This window comes from Hetaerina americana, unplaced genomic scaffold, assembly GCF_022747635.1.
Source record: "Hetaerina americana unplaced genomic scaffold, ioHetAmer1.1.p SCAF_6, whole genome shotgun sequence".
Lineage (NCBI taxonomy): Eukaryota > Metazoa > Arthropoda > Insecta > Odonata > Calopterygidae > Hetaerina > Hetaerina americana.
Window position 1 is genome coordinate 81,236,658 of NW_027287205.1, and position 17,738 is coordinate 81,254,395.

Below are 17,738 nucleotides of genomic sequence, written 5' to 3' on the forward strand. Positions count from 1 at the left end.
GACCTATCTCTAACTGTTAGCATTGATCTTCCTTTCTTACTTCCCGATAAAGATTTAACTTTGCTGTAAATAGCACCGATTTCGCCCTTCCTCTGCAGACGTTCCATATCCTCGCACTGCGTCTTCCACCTTGCTTCTTTTGCTTTATTTGTTGCCCGCCTCAATTTATTGTTTAAATCTTTGTACTTCATTTTACCTAACTCTGTATTTACATTCTTCCATTTTCTCCTCTCATCCATCTTTGTAATCATCTCATCCGTGATCCATGGTTTCCTAGTCCTTTTATCGTTAACGGTTCCAATAGTGTCTTTTGCGGCTTTAGACAACCCTTTCTTGAAACTTTCCCATTTTTCTTCGATAGTACTTAGCTCTTTACCATCGTCCATGATTTCCTCTACCGCCTGTTTGTCCTCCTTCCTTTGACTCAATGCCTGTTATGATGTTGAACGACTTTTCATCCTCTTCAGCTCAATCAAAAAGTTCCTGACAAACTTGTACTCGCTGTTGTTTCTGGTCCGCAGTCATCAGGCGAGGCACGAATTTGGCAACCACTCGATACATCCTCAATTCTAACTTCCTTTACTTATCTCGTACTTTTAACACTCATTAACCCGTAAATCGCAATGAAACGGAGGAGGTTGTTTGTTGTGAGAAAATCGATGAAAGCAGGGTAGGTAGAGCAGTGCAGAAGATACTGAATGGGATGCTGAAAGCGGTAATAGAGAGAATAATTGTGGAAAAACAACGTAGAGGGAGGAAAATAAAAGGCGTTGGATTCAATCAAGGGACTTATAAAGTACGCAGAACTAAAACAGAAGTCGTCGTTATTTGTGGCGTCAGGTTTAAGAATTTTTACTGTCATAATGGGCAAGTATTAACGTATTAGTTACTGATACTGACAATTGCCATTGCGTTGTGGACGCGGATTGTGCTGCGATACAAAAACTTCGTGTAGCACTTGTGTTTCAAGTTTTGGCCCAGTGACAGCACCGACATCACGATACTGTCACAACACACTCATTTTCACTTCGGCAGTGACTAATAGTTGTGCAGCATAGGTGGAGGAAATTACACATAATGTCCATTGACATTTTATGTATCATGCGGACATCTCCGTCCGAGCATTTATTTTCTATCAGAGACAAGAATTGCGGGGATTCGGAGAGCAATTTATTTTTTCGGCCTTCTCTTCTCCAGCGGATTCCAAAAACTTGAGGAATATCTTATCATATTTCATCACTTTGAGCCTCCTTGCCTGAAAACGAAACTGTGGCTCGCCCACGGAATTCACGCGGCCAAGATGCTGCTCGAAAGGATACAGGTCAGTTCAGATCGCTCCTTGGAAGACGCTACACATTCCTGAGGGGCGAGGTTTGTGCTTCTCTTAGTTGGGGAACCCTCTTGCAGAGGGCCTGGAGCAAGCTCTAAAAAAAGGGTGAACTTGCCATATGTGCAACTGTCGTAGAATTATCATCACGACTCAAGGCCTTATTTAGATAACTTCCGTTTCGCTCCCAGTTCATATGAATTCTCCGGAAGTGGCAATGCTTCTCAATGCCTGGGAGCGTCATGAGCGAGAAAATATGCAGGTTGTGCCTTCACAGGGAAGGAGATTTTTTCGATCTCTTTGCCCCTTCGATAAAAGGATTGGCAAACTTAGTGGATCAGTTGGAACCTATTTTAAACTTTAAAGTAAGTCCATTGTGAAAGTTTTGCGGGGAAAATTTGGCGGCAAGCGATTTTTTTAATTGAATAAACCTGGTGGTAACATTGTCGCAAGTGCTAACTGTGTTGAATCAAATGTAATTTAAACAATGTAAAAGGAAATGCATTGCCAATCGTTGCTAACTCTAACTTGGTATTCGCAACCCACGACTTCAATCATTGGAGTCGCGTTTAAATTATTTCGAAGTGGTTGAAGCAATGGTTTAGTGAATCAAACCAACGCCTGGAGGAATTTGTGCCCCCAGTCGCAATTCCGCTCTTTTATATTCAGCATCGAGGAAGCCACCTCTTAACTTACACTCTCTCGAGAATTTTGTTTAGAATATTAAGTATAATCCGCTGTAAGTTTCGTGTGAAAACTTTACACGTATTCTATTAGAGGTCCGTTTCTGAAAGCTGACAGCCAATTGACTAGTCTTATGATAACAGTCTTAACTATAAAATAAAATTTTCAAATATTAACATATTAAAAAGATAGAAAAAGCTCAAAGAAAGGCAGCAAGATGTGTACTCGGAAGGCACAAAAGAACAGATGTCACAGAAATGTTAGATATACTGAAATGGGAGAGTTTGAAAAATGGAAGAAAAAGGAGTAGGTTAGGCGCGATGCGTAGAATTGTTAAAAATGACGAAGTGTGGGAAGATTTATGGAAAGAGATAGAAAAGCCTAACTTTAAGGGAAAAAACAACCATAGCTTCAAAATATAAATAAGAACGCAAAAAACAAATAAGAAAAAATACTCTTTTTTAAATAGAACTATTATTGATTGGAACCAGCTGCCTGGAGGTTTGTTTGAACCCTTCCCATACAATTTTAGAAGTTTTAAGAACAAGTGTAAAGCAGCCACTGGGTGATAAACTTCATTGTAGTTATTGAAATATTGTTTGTATGTGATGAGGACGGCATTTTGTACGTGATGTGGAAGTTTGTTTGTATGTGATATGGAAGTGTCATTTTATGTAAGAATATAGTATTTTGTCTCTTATCTGTTTTTATAGTGCGTGTCTGTGTGTATTTTTCGTTGTAAGAGTGATCATTAACCAAACTTGACCGTTGCCACCAGGAAAATCGCCTAATGGCAACGTAATACTTAAATAATAAAATAATAATAATAAATACGCAAACAGTGCAATTGGGCATGTAATGAGTGCTGCACCATTCATTGCCATTGATTGTTTCCGTTTACGCAGCGTCCAGACCATGTGAACTCGCTTGCAGCTTTGAGAAATGGACCCTAGCATTTGTATGCCTGGAGACCACCAAATCAGTTTCCTCTGTAAATTGCTTTATTCTGCAACATTGGTTTGACACAATAAAAATCATAACGACGCATGTTTTATACTAATTCCATACTGTGGAAATTTTGCTATTATACTAAGTGATGCCTAATTGGTCCTCCTCTTCCATAGCCCCTCTCGCTGGGTTATGTAGACCGAGATACTTCCAAAAAAAACAGTTCTGGTAGAAATATCACCAAATTTGTCACTTATGAAATAATCGTTATGTATCTAATACTTCCCTACGATTGGTTATGGGTAGTATATTGAATATCACTTTACAAATATTGTTTTATGGACTTGAAATCGATAGATGGTACACTGAAAAACTCCATTCTTCTTTGTTGGTAAACATTACTGCCCCAGAAATTACTGCTTTTTAAGCTCTTCTCTCTTTTCTTTCTCTGACTTCCAATTGTCTCCCAAACAAATCCATTACGTCTCGAGGGTTACTCAATTCATCTACCCCTTTTTTATTGTCTAGACCCTTATATTTTTTTCTCTTCTACTGTCAGTTGTACTTCTCAATATCATCCCTTCTTTCTTTCATGCTCTTCCTTGATCTTACTATTGTCTTCTTTTAGCATAATATATCTCATTTCATCATCAGGGTCATCATAGTTTGAAATATTATGTTCTCAATGCCCAGTAAACTTCTTTCATTTTATATTATTCTTCCAATGAGTTATATGGAAAATTCTTTTTAATTTCTTACCTTTTATCTGTCTGCAATATTTTCGGGTAGTTAATGTTATTTCTTTTATTTTTTTATCTATTCATTTTATTTTCTGCCGTTTTTTTTACATGAGAGTGTCTGCAGGTCAATTTGATTCCCCTAAAAAATTTAAAGTAAAGAGATGGAGACTAATGCAATTTTCCACTAAATGATGTAATGTAATTGTGGAAGTCTTTGTCTCTGTTCTTATGGAACAGTTCCACCACATCAAACCTCAATCTGTAATTTATATTTCTCCTAAATTAATGTTTCCTCTCCAAGTATTTTTTTTGGGGTAATATCAATCAGCTCCTGAATGATATTCACATCAGTAGGAAGGAAACATTGATTGTGTGATCATGTCAATAAAATTAGAGAAATTAAGTGTAGAACAGATAAATTTAAGATTTCATTTTTTTCCACGTACGATAAGGGATCAGAGTAATCAGTCTGACCAAGGTAGGGGTAAAAATATCCTGCTCAAAATTAGTCTGGTGTGAATTCACTCCCAGCCAAACACCCAAGCGGTGGCTTGCATAGTACTAAAAAATGTGAAAAATGCAAATGATCCAAGAAGTTACCTAAATCAAATTTTAAGATGATAGGTGTATGATTGGTCATATAAATATTTATTTTCCTTTTAAATTGGGGAGAATGCTAGGCAAACAAGGAAGGAGCAGGGTTAGAGTAGGGATGTTGGATGTAATGAAGGAAGGAAATGTATTGAGTTGAAGAGGGGCTTCTTGTAGAGTAGGATGTTGGGTTGTGTTTTCTGAGGGGAGACAAGGGAATCGTCACTGACTCTTTGGTAGCTTGTGTCCATCCAAATCCTACCTTAACCAGTAATGATTAAAATGCTGAATGCATTAAGGGTGCTTTAAAAAGCAGAAGATTACAACGTGTTGCTAAAAAAATTAATTTAAAATGTGATTATTTGGAAAACAGAAATGACTTCAAAATCATTATACAAAAATGTCTCTGTTCCAATATTTTCTGGCATATGGAGTAGTATTGAATTAAATTATATTGTATGTACTATGTTCTTCATGTAGCTTAATATATTTAGTTATTGTAGAAGACATTTCTCTCTGATTCATATGTATGCTTTTTTGTTTTTTTTTAAGATTGTCAATGATGTGCGGCTTCCTCGTGTCATCTGCTCTAATTGCTACAAAATCCAAGCATTTATTAATGAATTTAGAATTTCCTGCTCAAGAATCAACGGTTACTTGAATGAACTGATTGATGTTTCAGCCCCAAACAGTAGAGATGGCCCCTGGGAACAGACAGTAAGCATTAGAATCTTTTCTTTAATAATTGTGTAACTGTTACAGTAATAATGTTCATCCACATGATAAACCTTAAGTTAGAATTGCAGTATGCAAACTCTTTGGCACCATTTAAGAAACAATATATAGTTTTGATGGTGGGAAGTGGCCACCCATTCATTGGACTGATGCCTGGGGTGGGTGAAGTAGGCAATTGCTTAAGGCTCCAAAAATATAGCCTTATTTCTTCAGCCAAGAATGTTCATATGGAAATAATGCTTAGCATTCATCATCAAGTTCATAGGAGACATCAGATCATGATTTTTACTCAGAAGGCAAAGTGCCTAATGCCAGCACTACTATTTACAATGATAAAGTAACAGTCCTTCTAGTTCAAGGTGCTTAATTTATTCTTAGAAACCTGTTTTTAGGCATTACTCAACAATTCCCTACAAATAGATGCATGATCTGTGATGCCTGGTCAGTGGAATTATTGTTTTGAGGGTCATGACAGGTACTTAAGGTCAGTTTTTTATCATAGAGCGATTCTCTTGTGAATCCATCTGAAAACCATAATCAGTAGTAGTAGGCTGCAGTAGTCCAGGGGTACAACGTTGGACTACTGACCTAAGGGCCCGACTTCAATTCCTGGGCTAGTCTCTCTGGCCACTCTCAGGTCCATCCAAACTGTGTGATCTTTTGGGTTTTAGCTCTTCCTGGGATACCATAATTGGCACAGGGGAAGGAATTGACCCCCCTTATTGCCCTGCTGATGTGTGAATTTCTTACGCCGTTGGGCTTAGTACGGGGTGAACTCTACCAAATCAACCTTCGAGTTGATTACTATGCTCATGGTTTTATGCTATAATAGATTTTGAAAAGGAATCACAAGTATTTTCTAAGAATTTATTTATTTTTTATTCTTTTTATTTATAATTCTCCTAATCACTCTTATTATTGCTTTAATTCTAGGCTATTCCTGTGGTAAACAATGAGCAGAGCTACGATAATGCTCCCGAGAAGAAATCAAAACCAATGAAACCCTCAGTAGATGATGTCAAAAGTTGCATTACAGATGATGAAAGTGGCAAAAATCTTAATCCATTAGTATGTGAGGAGAATATGAAAGAAAAATTGGGTAACTCCAGTAATTCATCAGTCGTTAGTGATGGAAAGACCTGGAAGAAAAACCTAAAAACCAATAGAGTGGAAACATCTCAACCTCCAATGCATTCAAATACAATTCAGAGGAGTTCAACCATTGATGAAAAAAAAGAACATTTTAGATTCTTTGAATTGAAGGACACATATGTCCGCACTGCAGCTTCTATCTCTGTAAGTTTTTGTGTGCTTCCATGTAAATAATATAAGTCAAGTTTAGTTATCGATATAGGTGGCTTTGCATTACCAGTATCAATTTCAATTATCTTAGTAACTGGCTCTTTGGGCATATTTAGAGTCATGCTCCACTGCTAAGAGGGTGCACTGCTTAGATTGATAGATCAAACTCAAATATTGCCGTGTGCTCTACATTTTGAATCAATTATGTGCATAGCAATGTATCACAGAAATCCTACAAGGTTGCAAACTTCTTAAGGAGTCATCTCAGATCACCAGATTGATGCCAGAGTGGGGGTAAAACAATTCAAATGGTTCATGCTTGGTTGCATTTCTTTTCATGAGAGAAGCTTATCATAGCAATCACTGCTAGCATTCTTGAGCATGGGGTTGTTTGAAGAGGTTGTCTCAAGCAAACTAAGAAATCAAACAAAACATGGCACCATAGCACTCATTTTCTAAAAATCAACCCAAAATTGGTCTTAGAATAACCTAGACCCAGACCTATTGCATCCTAGGTGAACCCTTCACAATAATGTGCTAGGTGTTCTATTTACCCTTAATCCATAAATAACTTGGGTTAGTCCCAAAGGTATATGAAAACTATTATGGCTTTAACTTTTTGTTAAAATTTCACGAAGGGCAAATGTACAAGGTTTGTATAAAAAGTATCAGTAACAATTTTTCCATGAGGTGCGTATGAAATGCTGAATTCAGACCATTGGTTAAGTATGCACATGAATGCAGATTGTATTGGCATTGATAAGGTTTCAGTGCACACCAATATCACTGAAAATTTGGCGGTACGAAAGATCTGGACTATTCTTGTCATGAAGGTCTTGGCAGACACCCAAGAGCAGAGTCGAGTGTCTGTTGGCGAAAACCTTATGCTATGGCATCACAATGATTCTCAACCCTCTTACTGTCCCCATATGGCACCAGCAGACTATTTCCTATTCCCAAAAGTGAAATCCTCCCTTTAAGGACAGCACCATAGGACCCTACTAAGTGCCATCAAGGAAGTTTGCATGCTTACCCATAAGGACCTTCCGGAATCCACCAACCAGGGAGCCTTCAAGTTGTGGAAAATGCCCTGGCAAAAATGTGTCGGTGCGCAAGGGATGGACCTTGAAGAATTTGAGGCATTTTAGCAATATCTGAAATAAATTATTTTTCGGAAATGTTTCCTGATACTTTTTATTCAAACCATGTATATTCTGCAGGGATGGATGGAGACAAGTACCTAACTAGGAACTATCTGATCCCTAATTAGGTACCTGTCCTGCGGTTTCAGACTAGTCCCTAAAAAGACCTTCATTTAACAAGTATTCCCAAAAAGTCACAAACCACAATCAAACAAAACACAAGCAACAAGAATAAAATATTTGCCCCAAGCTTCAAAACAGTATTATCTCTGATAGTAGCATGCCTTCTTGCTTAATTTTATTTTCCTTATTCCACCTCCTTTCCTCATAATTTGTCATATTTCAGTGCACTCTCAGCATATATGTGTTGAATGGTAGTGCTGGCAGGGTAGATAGTTGTCTCTTCTGTCATCTCTTGTTCTTATCTTCCACTAGCACAGTTCCCCTCCACAAACCTTGCTTCCATTCTAATATTAACCTGTCCAGCCCATCAGCCACACTGTATTCCACTCTTTCCCATCATCCATCTCCAATTATTCCTTTGTGTTGGTGATGCTTAGTGCAGGTCATTAATGGTGCATTTCCAATCAGAGATTAGACATTATCCAATCACTTACCTTCACTTCAGTAAGAATTTCATGCATATTTATACCGTGCCACAAGCTGTTTATGCTTTCCCCTTTGATTGCCATATTTTCAGACTTCCTCTCAATATTAATGAGATCTCCAAAAGAATGTCAAATTTTTGAATTTTGCATTTCTTTATATTAATCTGCTGGGAAAATTAACATCATTTTTAGTATTCATGGGATTATGAAATTTTCACTATTTCATTATCAGTATTTAATTGCATGCTGACTTATTGTTTCACTTCTTTGTCTTATGAAGGATTTAATCATAATTGTGGAAGTGTTATAGGATTTTTTATGCTTTTTGTAGTTTTATAATTTACTTTGGAATATTGCTGTTAATCATGGTATGAAACTTGCTTTCTACTATTAAAATAATGTTTTATTATTGTTATGACTTTTACATCTGAATTGGAGTACTTTTTGCCTAACTTAAGTTAGTCATTTGATCCCAAGCTTTCTTGTTGCTGGGTTTAAAAGAGATGGACACTATTGTGAAACTCATTTCACCTGTTTTAATGTGTTCCTAGGATAACCTGGAATGATCTCTAATTGAGGCAAAATTCATCCAAATTAATTATCATGAGCTACTTTGCTTACATGGTTGCAATAATTTCCTAATACGATGGTAATTTTCATGGTTCTCGGAATCACCAGATGTGAGTGCTAGTGCAATGAGTTTCCCACGTAATAATAGGTAATCCGTTATGAATAAATAGCTAATGCATCAGTGCGCTGGGAAGAGATCTGTGGTGTGGAAGCATCTCTGTTATTGTTCTTGTGTAGTAAGTTGTGAAGATTGAAAAAATTGATAGTTGAACAGTAATTAAATACTTCATAAAGAAAGGTATGAAAGCAAAAGAAATTCATGCCAACTTTCAGAGCACTTTGGGGGGGACTCTGCTCCTTCATTTGTTGCCAAGTGAACCAACGAGTTAAATTAGTCTGGACAGCTTAGATGATGATCCATGTAATGGTTGGGCAAAATATGCCACAACTCCAGAAATTATTGCAAAAGAGCATAAAATGGTTATGGAGGATCACCGACTGGAAGTGCAAGAAATCACTGAAGCTGTAGGAATGTCATCTCAACGGGCACATTACATTTTAACAGTGGAATTGGATATGAGAATATCATCTGCTAGATGGGTAGCTTAGAGGTTTGGCAAGAAAGAAAGTCATCTTTCATCAAGACAATGCATGCCTGCACACTGGTTGTTGCCATGACAAAAATATATGAACTGAGATACAAACTGTTGCCACAGCTGCCTTATTTGGCTTCATCAGATTGCCATCTCTTCTTCAAGCTCAAAATTTTCCTCATTGGATAGAAATTCTCTTCAAACAGGGAACTAGCAACCGAAGTAGATAGGTATTTTGCAGGCCAAAAGGAATCTAATTTTTGAGATGGGATCAAGAAGTTGGAACATTGCTGAACCAAATGCATTAGTGTACAGAGAGTTTACGTTGAGAAATAAAATAGTTTCATTGAGGTAAGTCATCTATTTCTATTCCATTCCGAGAACTTTTCAAATGACCCTCATATTATGAATGTATACCTAGTACAACTTGGTCAATTAATTAGCAATTCAGCAGGTAGGTAAAATGGGAATGTTCCACTTCCATGAAGCTATCATTCATGCCATTAGTTTAATGTATTCTCTGTTGTATTAAAGGGTGAGTGGTATTTAAATGAGAATATTTTAAGTATTCCTATTCCCTCCTTTTTGAAGGATAGAATGAAAGAGTTAAATGGAAGGAGCATGAAATATGTCAGAAATAATAACTCGCCAGGAGATAGTGGCTGCAAAGATATTTCTGAGACTCCCCCATTGGAAGATGAAGATACTATTGAGTTGAAACTTGCACCGGAGTACTTCCTAAAGACTGGAATTACGGAGGAAATCAATGTAACAAATAAAGTTGTGAATGAAGCAATGGGAGAAGATCATCACTGGAACCCCGGAGAACTCCACACAGTGGTAAAAAAAACCATTATATTGTACCTAACTTTCAAATATGTGGTTTCATATTGTTTTTATTTGTTCGTTGTTTTATGTATTATGCATTTCTAATAATACTGAAATTTACAGTGACACATAGTAACAAATACAGAGTAGTTCTGAAGTAAAATGACAAAAGTAAATTTCAGTGAACTGTAGTATCTAAAACAGACATTAGTAGAGTGGTAGAAATACAACATTGAGAAAGTTTAGAGTAAGTAACAAATACAACATTACTAGTAAAGATAAAGGCAGAACTTGGTCTTTGTTCAGGTATACTACATCCTACCAAGCAGCCATAAGGAGGAGGTAGTCAATAAGATACACAATCAGTTGGAGGACATAATCACTTGTGTTCCTACAGGGAAATGTTTGATAGTGATGGGGGATTGGAGTGCGACAATAGGTAAAGGAAAAGATGGTTATGCGGTGGGAGGCTACAGTTTAGGCACGAGGAATGACTGGAGGGAGGAAACAATTGAATTCTGCAGGAGACATTGGTTATTTATCACTTTGTTTAAGCACCACAAAAGGCATAGGTATGCATGGAAAATGTCAGGTAACTCAGTAAGGTACCAGTTTGATTATAATATGGTTAAGTGGAGATTTAGGAACCGTGTAATCAATACGCAGAGCTTCCCGGGAGCATATGTGAACTCCGATCAGAATTTAAACTAGTAGTTCTTTACAGATGCAAATCATTGCAATGTTGTTCAAGTGGAAGCTGGGCTGAAAGGGTCATAATTAAGAGTTTGCTGACTTGGCCCAGTGAAGCTAATTTGTGTTAGAATTTCAGAAGAATGCACATTGCCATGAAGTATTTTAAATATTAAAATCAGGCCACTTTTCATTCCCAGATATTTAAGGTGAAAGCATTAATTTTTGATTGTATCTTTATTATTTTCTATTTCAACCTTTCTTTATTCTCTTATAAATACTTTACCGATTTTCTTGCTTTAAGTAAATGGCTCAAAGAGCTAATTTTCAAGATATGGAATGTGTGAAACAATATTAATGAAATATATTTGTAGATACTATGAAAAATTATAAATTTTTATTTTCTTGAAAAAGCGTAGGTCCTAAGGATAGTTGGTGAAAGCTACAGAATATGTTGCATTGTAATCCGCATTAACAGATGACTGCATTAAAAGTTACCATTGCTGCATCTTCTGCAGTTTTTTTAAATTTTAATAAAAACCTTATGTTAAAAATGTCTGGGAATTTTTAGGCAAACTATCTTACTGTGTTGATTTTGATGCTTTACAAACGTTCTCAAACAATAATTCAACCTTAATGCATAAATTTAACTTTTGATTAATTCTTGCGGGCAGTGAAATATAGCCTGCTCCCAAAATTTATAATATCAGTTGAGGATCTCCTGATTTTTAAACTCCAGAAAGTGCAACCTAAGTTGTTGTTAAGCATAGAGAGCAAATATTCTAGATATTGAAAGGTGAAGTAGTGGGTTGTACAGTTTTCTTCTGTTAATTCTGAAACTATTTGATTAACCTACATTATTTATTTAATGTACATGAGCACAAAGAAACTTCAGGACTTCATCTCTCATGCATATGACCATATATGAAATGCGCCCATCGTTTATTTTCACAAGACCACTATTAGAACTGAATGGAATAATTTAGTCTTGGTTTCTAAGGTTTTTTGATATTTCAATGCATCTACTATCGATGCTCATACCTGTATGCTATTAGGTAGCAATTCCAGATAGCAATGGAATATATTTAAGTGTGATGTAATTTTCCAATAAGCAATTTGTATTCAAGGTCCTGTATCAACCCTTGATTTGAAACATGCAGACTCAAGCAAGAAGAATATAGAGCAAGAAATAGAAAGATAATCACTGTAGGTCGAAATGGGAGTAATATCATGAGATATTTGAATCTGAATAGAAAAATGCATTTCTTCTTTGTCTTAAGGATTCTTTTAATACTTACATGATTAGATTCACGATAGTCTCCTATTGCGGAAAATTAAAAGGCTTTTCTTCTTCTCAATGGGTTTTGATAATTAACAAGATTCATCTTTTTAATACTTGTATATATATATATATATATATATATATATATATATATATATATATATATATATATATATATATATATACATATATTAAATTATATATATATATATATTAAATTATATATATATATATATATATATATATATATATATATATATATATATATATATATATATATATATATATATTAGCTTAAGGAGATTGTTTGTTGTCTGTAACTTGATTTTCTCATGTATCATGGTGTATCTATTTATAGCTGTTTCTTTTATTAGTCATTAACACATTTGCCTAAGTTATATGAAATTAGTGAATTAAATATGCATAAAAACTCATTTTTTGATTAATCATTTCTTCTATGTCCTAGAACTGATCGTAAAAAACACCATTCCACTTGTTGATACTGATAGCATTGTTGCGCAGTTTTTGGATCTCAATTTATACCATGCAAGTGCACTTCTTGGAATCATATTGAATTTGATTCAAGAAATCAGATTCTAAATCTAGCATTGTGCGTCAATTAGGGAATGCCTTTACAGTAATGCTGCTGCACATGAATAAATACTGGCATAAGTTCTACACTGTGATGAAATTGTCATAATATACTCAACCAATTATTTTATCAGAGGAAGTCATGAGAAATAGTTTTGTATCCTTAAGTACCTTTTGTTTTAGGAGCTCCAAGTAAAAAATGAGGATGTAGGACTTGGTGGATTTGACTTCAATAAGTTGGAAGAAGCACCTCAGATGGAATCAATAAACCATGGCACCAGAGCTTATGGTTCTAACTCGTTGGTGAGTCCTCAGATTTTACTTGGAATACTTTTGAAAGTATGTAAACAATTCTTATACAAAATTAATATGAAGTATAGCAAGCATATTTGATTACAGTTTTGCCAACAGTCATATTTGACAATTTGCCTGTTGGCAAATGAATTGAAGTAACTGATTACCAAGCAACCTTTTACATTACCCATACTTGTGACCTGTCCCAAATTACATTTACATGTGTTGATTGTGCATTATTGTTTTTTTTTGAGATTTCTGCAATTGCAATTAAAAGGATGAAATAATTAACAAATTATTTCCAGAATGCCCATGGAGAACAAAATCCAAATGAGATAACGAGTAGCAGTATTGATATCAATAAGGTTATCTATGTGAAATTGCTTGAAATGCAAAAAACTGACGTTAAGCTTACTACGGATGTTATAAAGGGAACAGCATTAAATGTTGCTACTGAGTATGGACTTAGTCACTTCTCTGGTTCAGATGGTTGGCTCCATTCCTTCATCAAACGTTATGAGATGGTTCAAAGAAGTGACGAATTAAAGTTGCCAGCATATAGTCAGGTACTTGTGCCTAAATAGTATTTTGTTGATATTTAACCACTAAAAAATTAAGCCTTCATTATTTTGCAAATATATTTTTTAAATAAAATATGCACTCATATATAATTCATTTTATCCAAAGTGAACTAGAACTTTTTTATATTTTCCTCTCTTGAAGTACTTGTATGTCAGTCATCATTTGAATGATTTCCAGTTGAAAAGTATGCTTGTGCAAGAAAATTGGCATCAATTTACCCAAGCAGTTTAATATAACCAACTAATCAATGAATGCCAAAAACTAAAGGGAAATGTTTTAAAATTTTGGGATTATGTGCAACACATATGTGTATATATAATGTCAAGGGGGAGAGCAAATCATTAACCAAAAGAAATTAAAAAGAAAAATTAAGAATGCTGTGTGTATTTTGATGAATCTTGTGTTTTTTTCATTATTACTGTTGTATATCCTTAGGCGCTTCCACTGTTTTCATGTTTTTACCTCTTCACTATTTCTACCTTTTATTTCTTCAATGGTCAAATCACTTACTAGGTAACCATCAAACCATTGCCTTATATGTCCTTTACCAAGTGGACCCATTAGGTTCCTCAGCCCCTATCTCATCTCTGCAGAAAGATCTTAAGTTATGGCCTTTTGTGAATAGCTCCAATAAATTAAGTGCCCATTTTATTATTTTTTGAAATAATTTTCCTCTTTTTACATGGTTTTCTTTTTGGGTGTCTCTCTAATGAATTCTTTTTGGCCAGAATTAAGAAGATACCTCTTTTCCTGGTTTTCATGATTATACTCTGAAAATAACATAATATTATTGACAACACTTTTCCATGGCAAATAATGAAAATATATTACTTTGCCATAGACTATATCCGAAGATAAGTCTGAATACGTTGTAAATATCCTATAACACCAACATCATCATGACCTTTCTTCACTTATATTTTTTTCCAAACATAAGTTGACATTTTATTTTCAAAAATAAATACTAGGTACATTCAATTTCAAGGCAATTAACTGTCCATAATCATAATTCAGTTAAGAAAAAAAAAACAGATTGTTACACATATAATGCTTTGCCATTGGTCCGTTTGTGATATTAATTTAAGCACTCAATCTGGACAGTATTTCTTCAATTTATTTACCACCACAATTTATTTACAGGGAATTACTCTTACTAACTGTTACATAACGCGTTACTGCTGCAAGGAGTTAAATGAAGCTGTGTATGATCTTTGTTGTGAAATGTCAGCCTGTGGTGTGGATCTGAAGAGTTGTATCATAAAAAAATGTGCAAGGAGAATAGCTGTAAATGAGGGTCTTTATGAATTCTCAGCATCAGCATCATGGTATAAGTCCTTCAAAAAATGTTACAATCTTGATGTTAGAGATAGGAAGACCAGGTTCAAGAACACATAAGAAATTAATGTCCTTCCTGGATGCATCGAATCATTATCATAATTAATAGTGTTTTATAATTATTGTAAAGCTTGTTATTTACATTCTTATGTTTGTATATCTATTTTTACTGCATGAAACACTTGCATGCATGCTGTAGCAGTCCTTGGTGAAAGTTTAGCTCATAATTTTTAGTGACTCTTTCTTTTAATTGATAAATGATGAAATCAAAAATAAATATAAAACTTTTATAAAAAATATTAACTTCTTATTATTTCAGCAAATGAGAACTAATGATCAACTTACATGGCAGTATTAATCTGTAGGTGCTTTCTTGTTTCAATTGTCTTCCCTGCAACGTCTTATACCATATGTGCTAGAAAATTTTGCACCCATAGATAGTAATAATAATGATAACGAAATTCAGGAAAAGGGTTTGAATATTTACTTATCAAAACTCATTGCTATTTTGTTGTGGGTCAGGTAGTGTAAGAAATCAGTTAACATTAAAAACTGCATTACCCATATTGCCAATCGCTTTTCATTCCAGAGACTTATCCGTCATTTCAGAGCACATGCTACTAACTGCTGTGGCATCCTTGAAAATGGCCCCACTAGAACAAAAGATAATTGACTACTGAAATAAACATTTCAAACAGTCATGCAAACATGTGAAAGTACATACCAACAGCATAATACAAACAATACTAACAGAATCCAAATATGCATACACTCATTTAACATGAAACAAATTCATATTTAAAAATGCTCAGAAATATAATTTTTGAAATAACAGAAGTATGAATTTTACACCTAAAATTGCTCAAAGTCCTTGAAGTAATTGGAAATGCAAGTTTTAAGTGATTAGTTCATTTTAGCATGCATACAAAGCCCTTGGAGTAATTTGGTGTTGATTATACTCTGTGACCATTCCACCACTCTCAGCTCCAACAATTCCAGCTGCTTCTGGAACAACAGTCTGAGCAGGTTCACACAGAAATGAGAGTCATATTCCTCCAAGGAGATGTCAGCTGAAGTGAGTGTAATTCCTGGATTGATCGCAGCTGCTGTGAAGTTGTTGTCTGGCTGGAGCTTCTCCTGTGGACCAGATGATCCACATGTAATTCTTCTAACTTTCACTTATCTTTCATAAGCTGATAGTTATGGGAGCCGATGGTCCCTTAGGCTATCCTAGGAAGTCACTACCTCAACTGCTATCGTTGCATAAGTCACTGAGGTGGTCTATTTCCCACAGGTTTTTGACGAAGTGCGATTGGTTCAAATTGGCCTTTGTATTGCTACATTTAAGTTCATCATCACTTTTTATGTGGGATCTCCCTGTCTGTCCTATGTAAGATGTTGGGCTGAAAACTAATGCACACATGCTTGTAGACCACAAACAGAATGACCTTCAGAAGAACTTCTGGTGGCATGTGGAAGTAACATCCCCCCTCAACATGCATGCACAGTTTTTAGGTCGTTACATTCATCTGGTGTATTTTGAGAAGTGGGAGTATGGAGACGTGTTCTAGTGCAATGTCAACGCAAGTTAAACAGCGTGCTGTTATCGAATTTTTAACTGCTGAAAAAGGACTCCTGGAAAAGCCATAATTGTTGATGAAACACGCGTCTGATCACTGCCACAGATAATAAACATTGTAAACTCTCTTCTCTAACTCTCTTCTCAAACTCTTTTCAGTATACTTATATAGACTCTAAAACACCTCTGACGTCGATTTTGTCATTTTAAAAGGGCAGCATGGCGCCAAGAATCTTGCAACATGACAACGCTCGTTCCCACACCTCGCGCGCAACTGGAGAGGCTCTGCAAACCCTGAAATTTGAACCGATTCCAAACCCTCCTTACAATGTGTGATCAAAAAAGACAGGACTGATTTTATAAATTGTTTATTTCGACGGATACAGCTTGATCGAACTTGTCGCTCTCAAAGTACATGCCTTGGCTGACGAAACACCTTTGCCAACGTTTCTTCCAGCTCTCATGCCCTGTCTGGTAGGCCACCTTAGAGATCCTCTTCAGATCCGCCGTACAATTAGTTTTAAGGTCCGCAATAGAGTCGAATCGGCGGCCTTTTAAGGCTGACTTCAACTTTGAAAACAAAAAAGTCTGATGGAGCCACGTCTGGAGAGTAGAGTGGCTGCGGGATTACGGAAGTTCCAGTTCTAGCGAAAAACTCTGTCATGCTCAGCGCCGTGTGAGCCGGCGCGTTATCGTGGTGGAAACGCCATGCATTGTTTCTCCTTATGTTCGGCCTCTTTCGGTTCACTGCGACCCTCGGCCTCTTCATAAGCTTTAAGTAGAAATCTTTGTTGACGGTTTGACCTTGAGGGACGTATTCGTAATGAATCAGCCCTTGCCAATCGAAGAAACACACCAGCATGACCTTCACATTGGACCTGGACATGCGAGCTTTCTTTGGTCACGGAGAATGAGGACCTTTCCACTGAGAAGACTGGGCCTTTGTCTCAACATCATAACCGTAAACGCAGGTCTCGTCGCCGGTTTCGATGGTTTTAAGAAACTCTGGGTCGGCATTGGCTCGACCCAGGAGTTCCTGGCAAATGCCCACACGTTTTTGTCTCTGTTCATCAGTCAGCACCCGCAGGACGAATTTCGATGCGATGCGAGTCATGCCCAAAATGTCAATCAAATATTTTCTGACAGGAGCCAAAACTAATGTTCACTTCCTCGGCCATTTCCCAAACAGTTAAACGGAGATTTTCCCCCACCAAATCGTTCACTAAATTGGCATGGTTGGGGTCTGTGGTAGTGGAAGACTCCGTTCGTGAATCTTCATCTATCGAGGTTCTGCCCGACTTAAAACGACTGTACCAT

General features: G+C 36.1%; 1 protein-coding gene across 1 annotated transcript; it reads left to right on the top strand.

Moving 5' to 3' along the window:
- The first annotated feature begins 1,554 nt into the window (after window positions 1-1,554).
- LOC139695475 (uncharacterized) lies at window positions 1,555-13,084 on the top strand. The gene is made up of 6 exons (XM_071594261.1): window positions 1,555-1,692; window positions 4,843-5,007; window positions 5,959-6,321; window positions 9,832-10,080; window positions 12,815-12,934; window positions 13,031-13,084. Exons 1-6 carry the CDS (start codon window positions 1,555-1,557, stop codon window positions 13,082-13,084), a joined length of 1,089 nt encoding a protein of 362 aa, XP_071450362.1.
- Window positions 13,085-17,738: the final 4,654 nt, after the last annotated feature.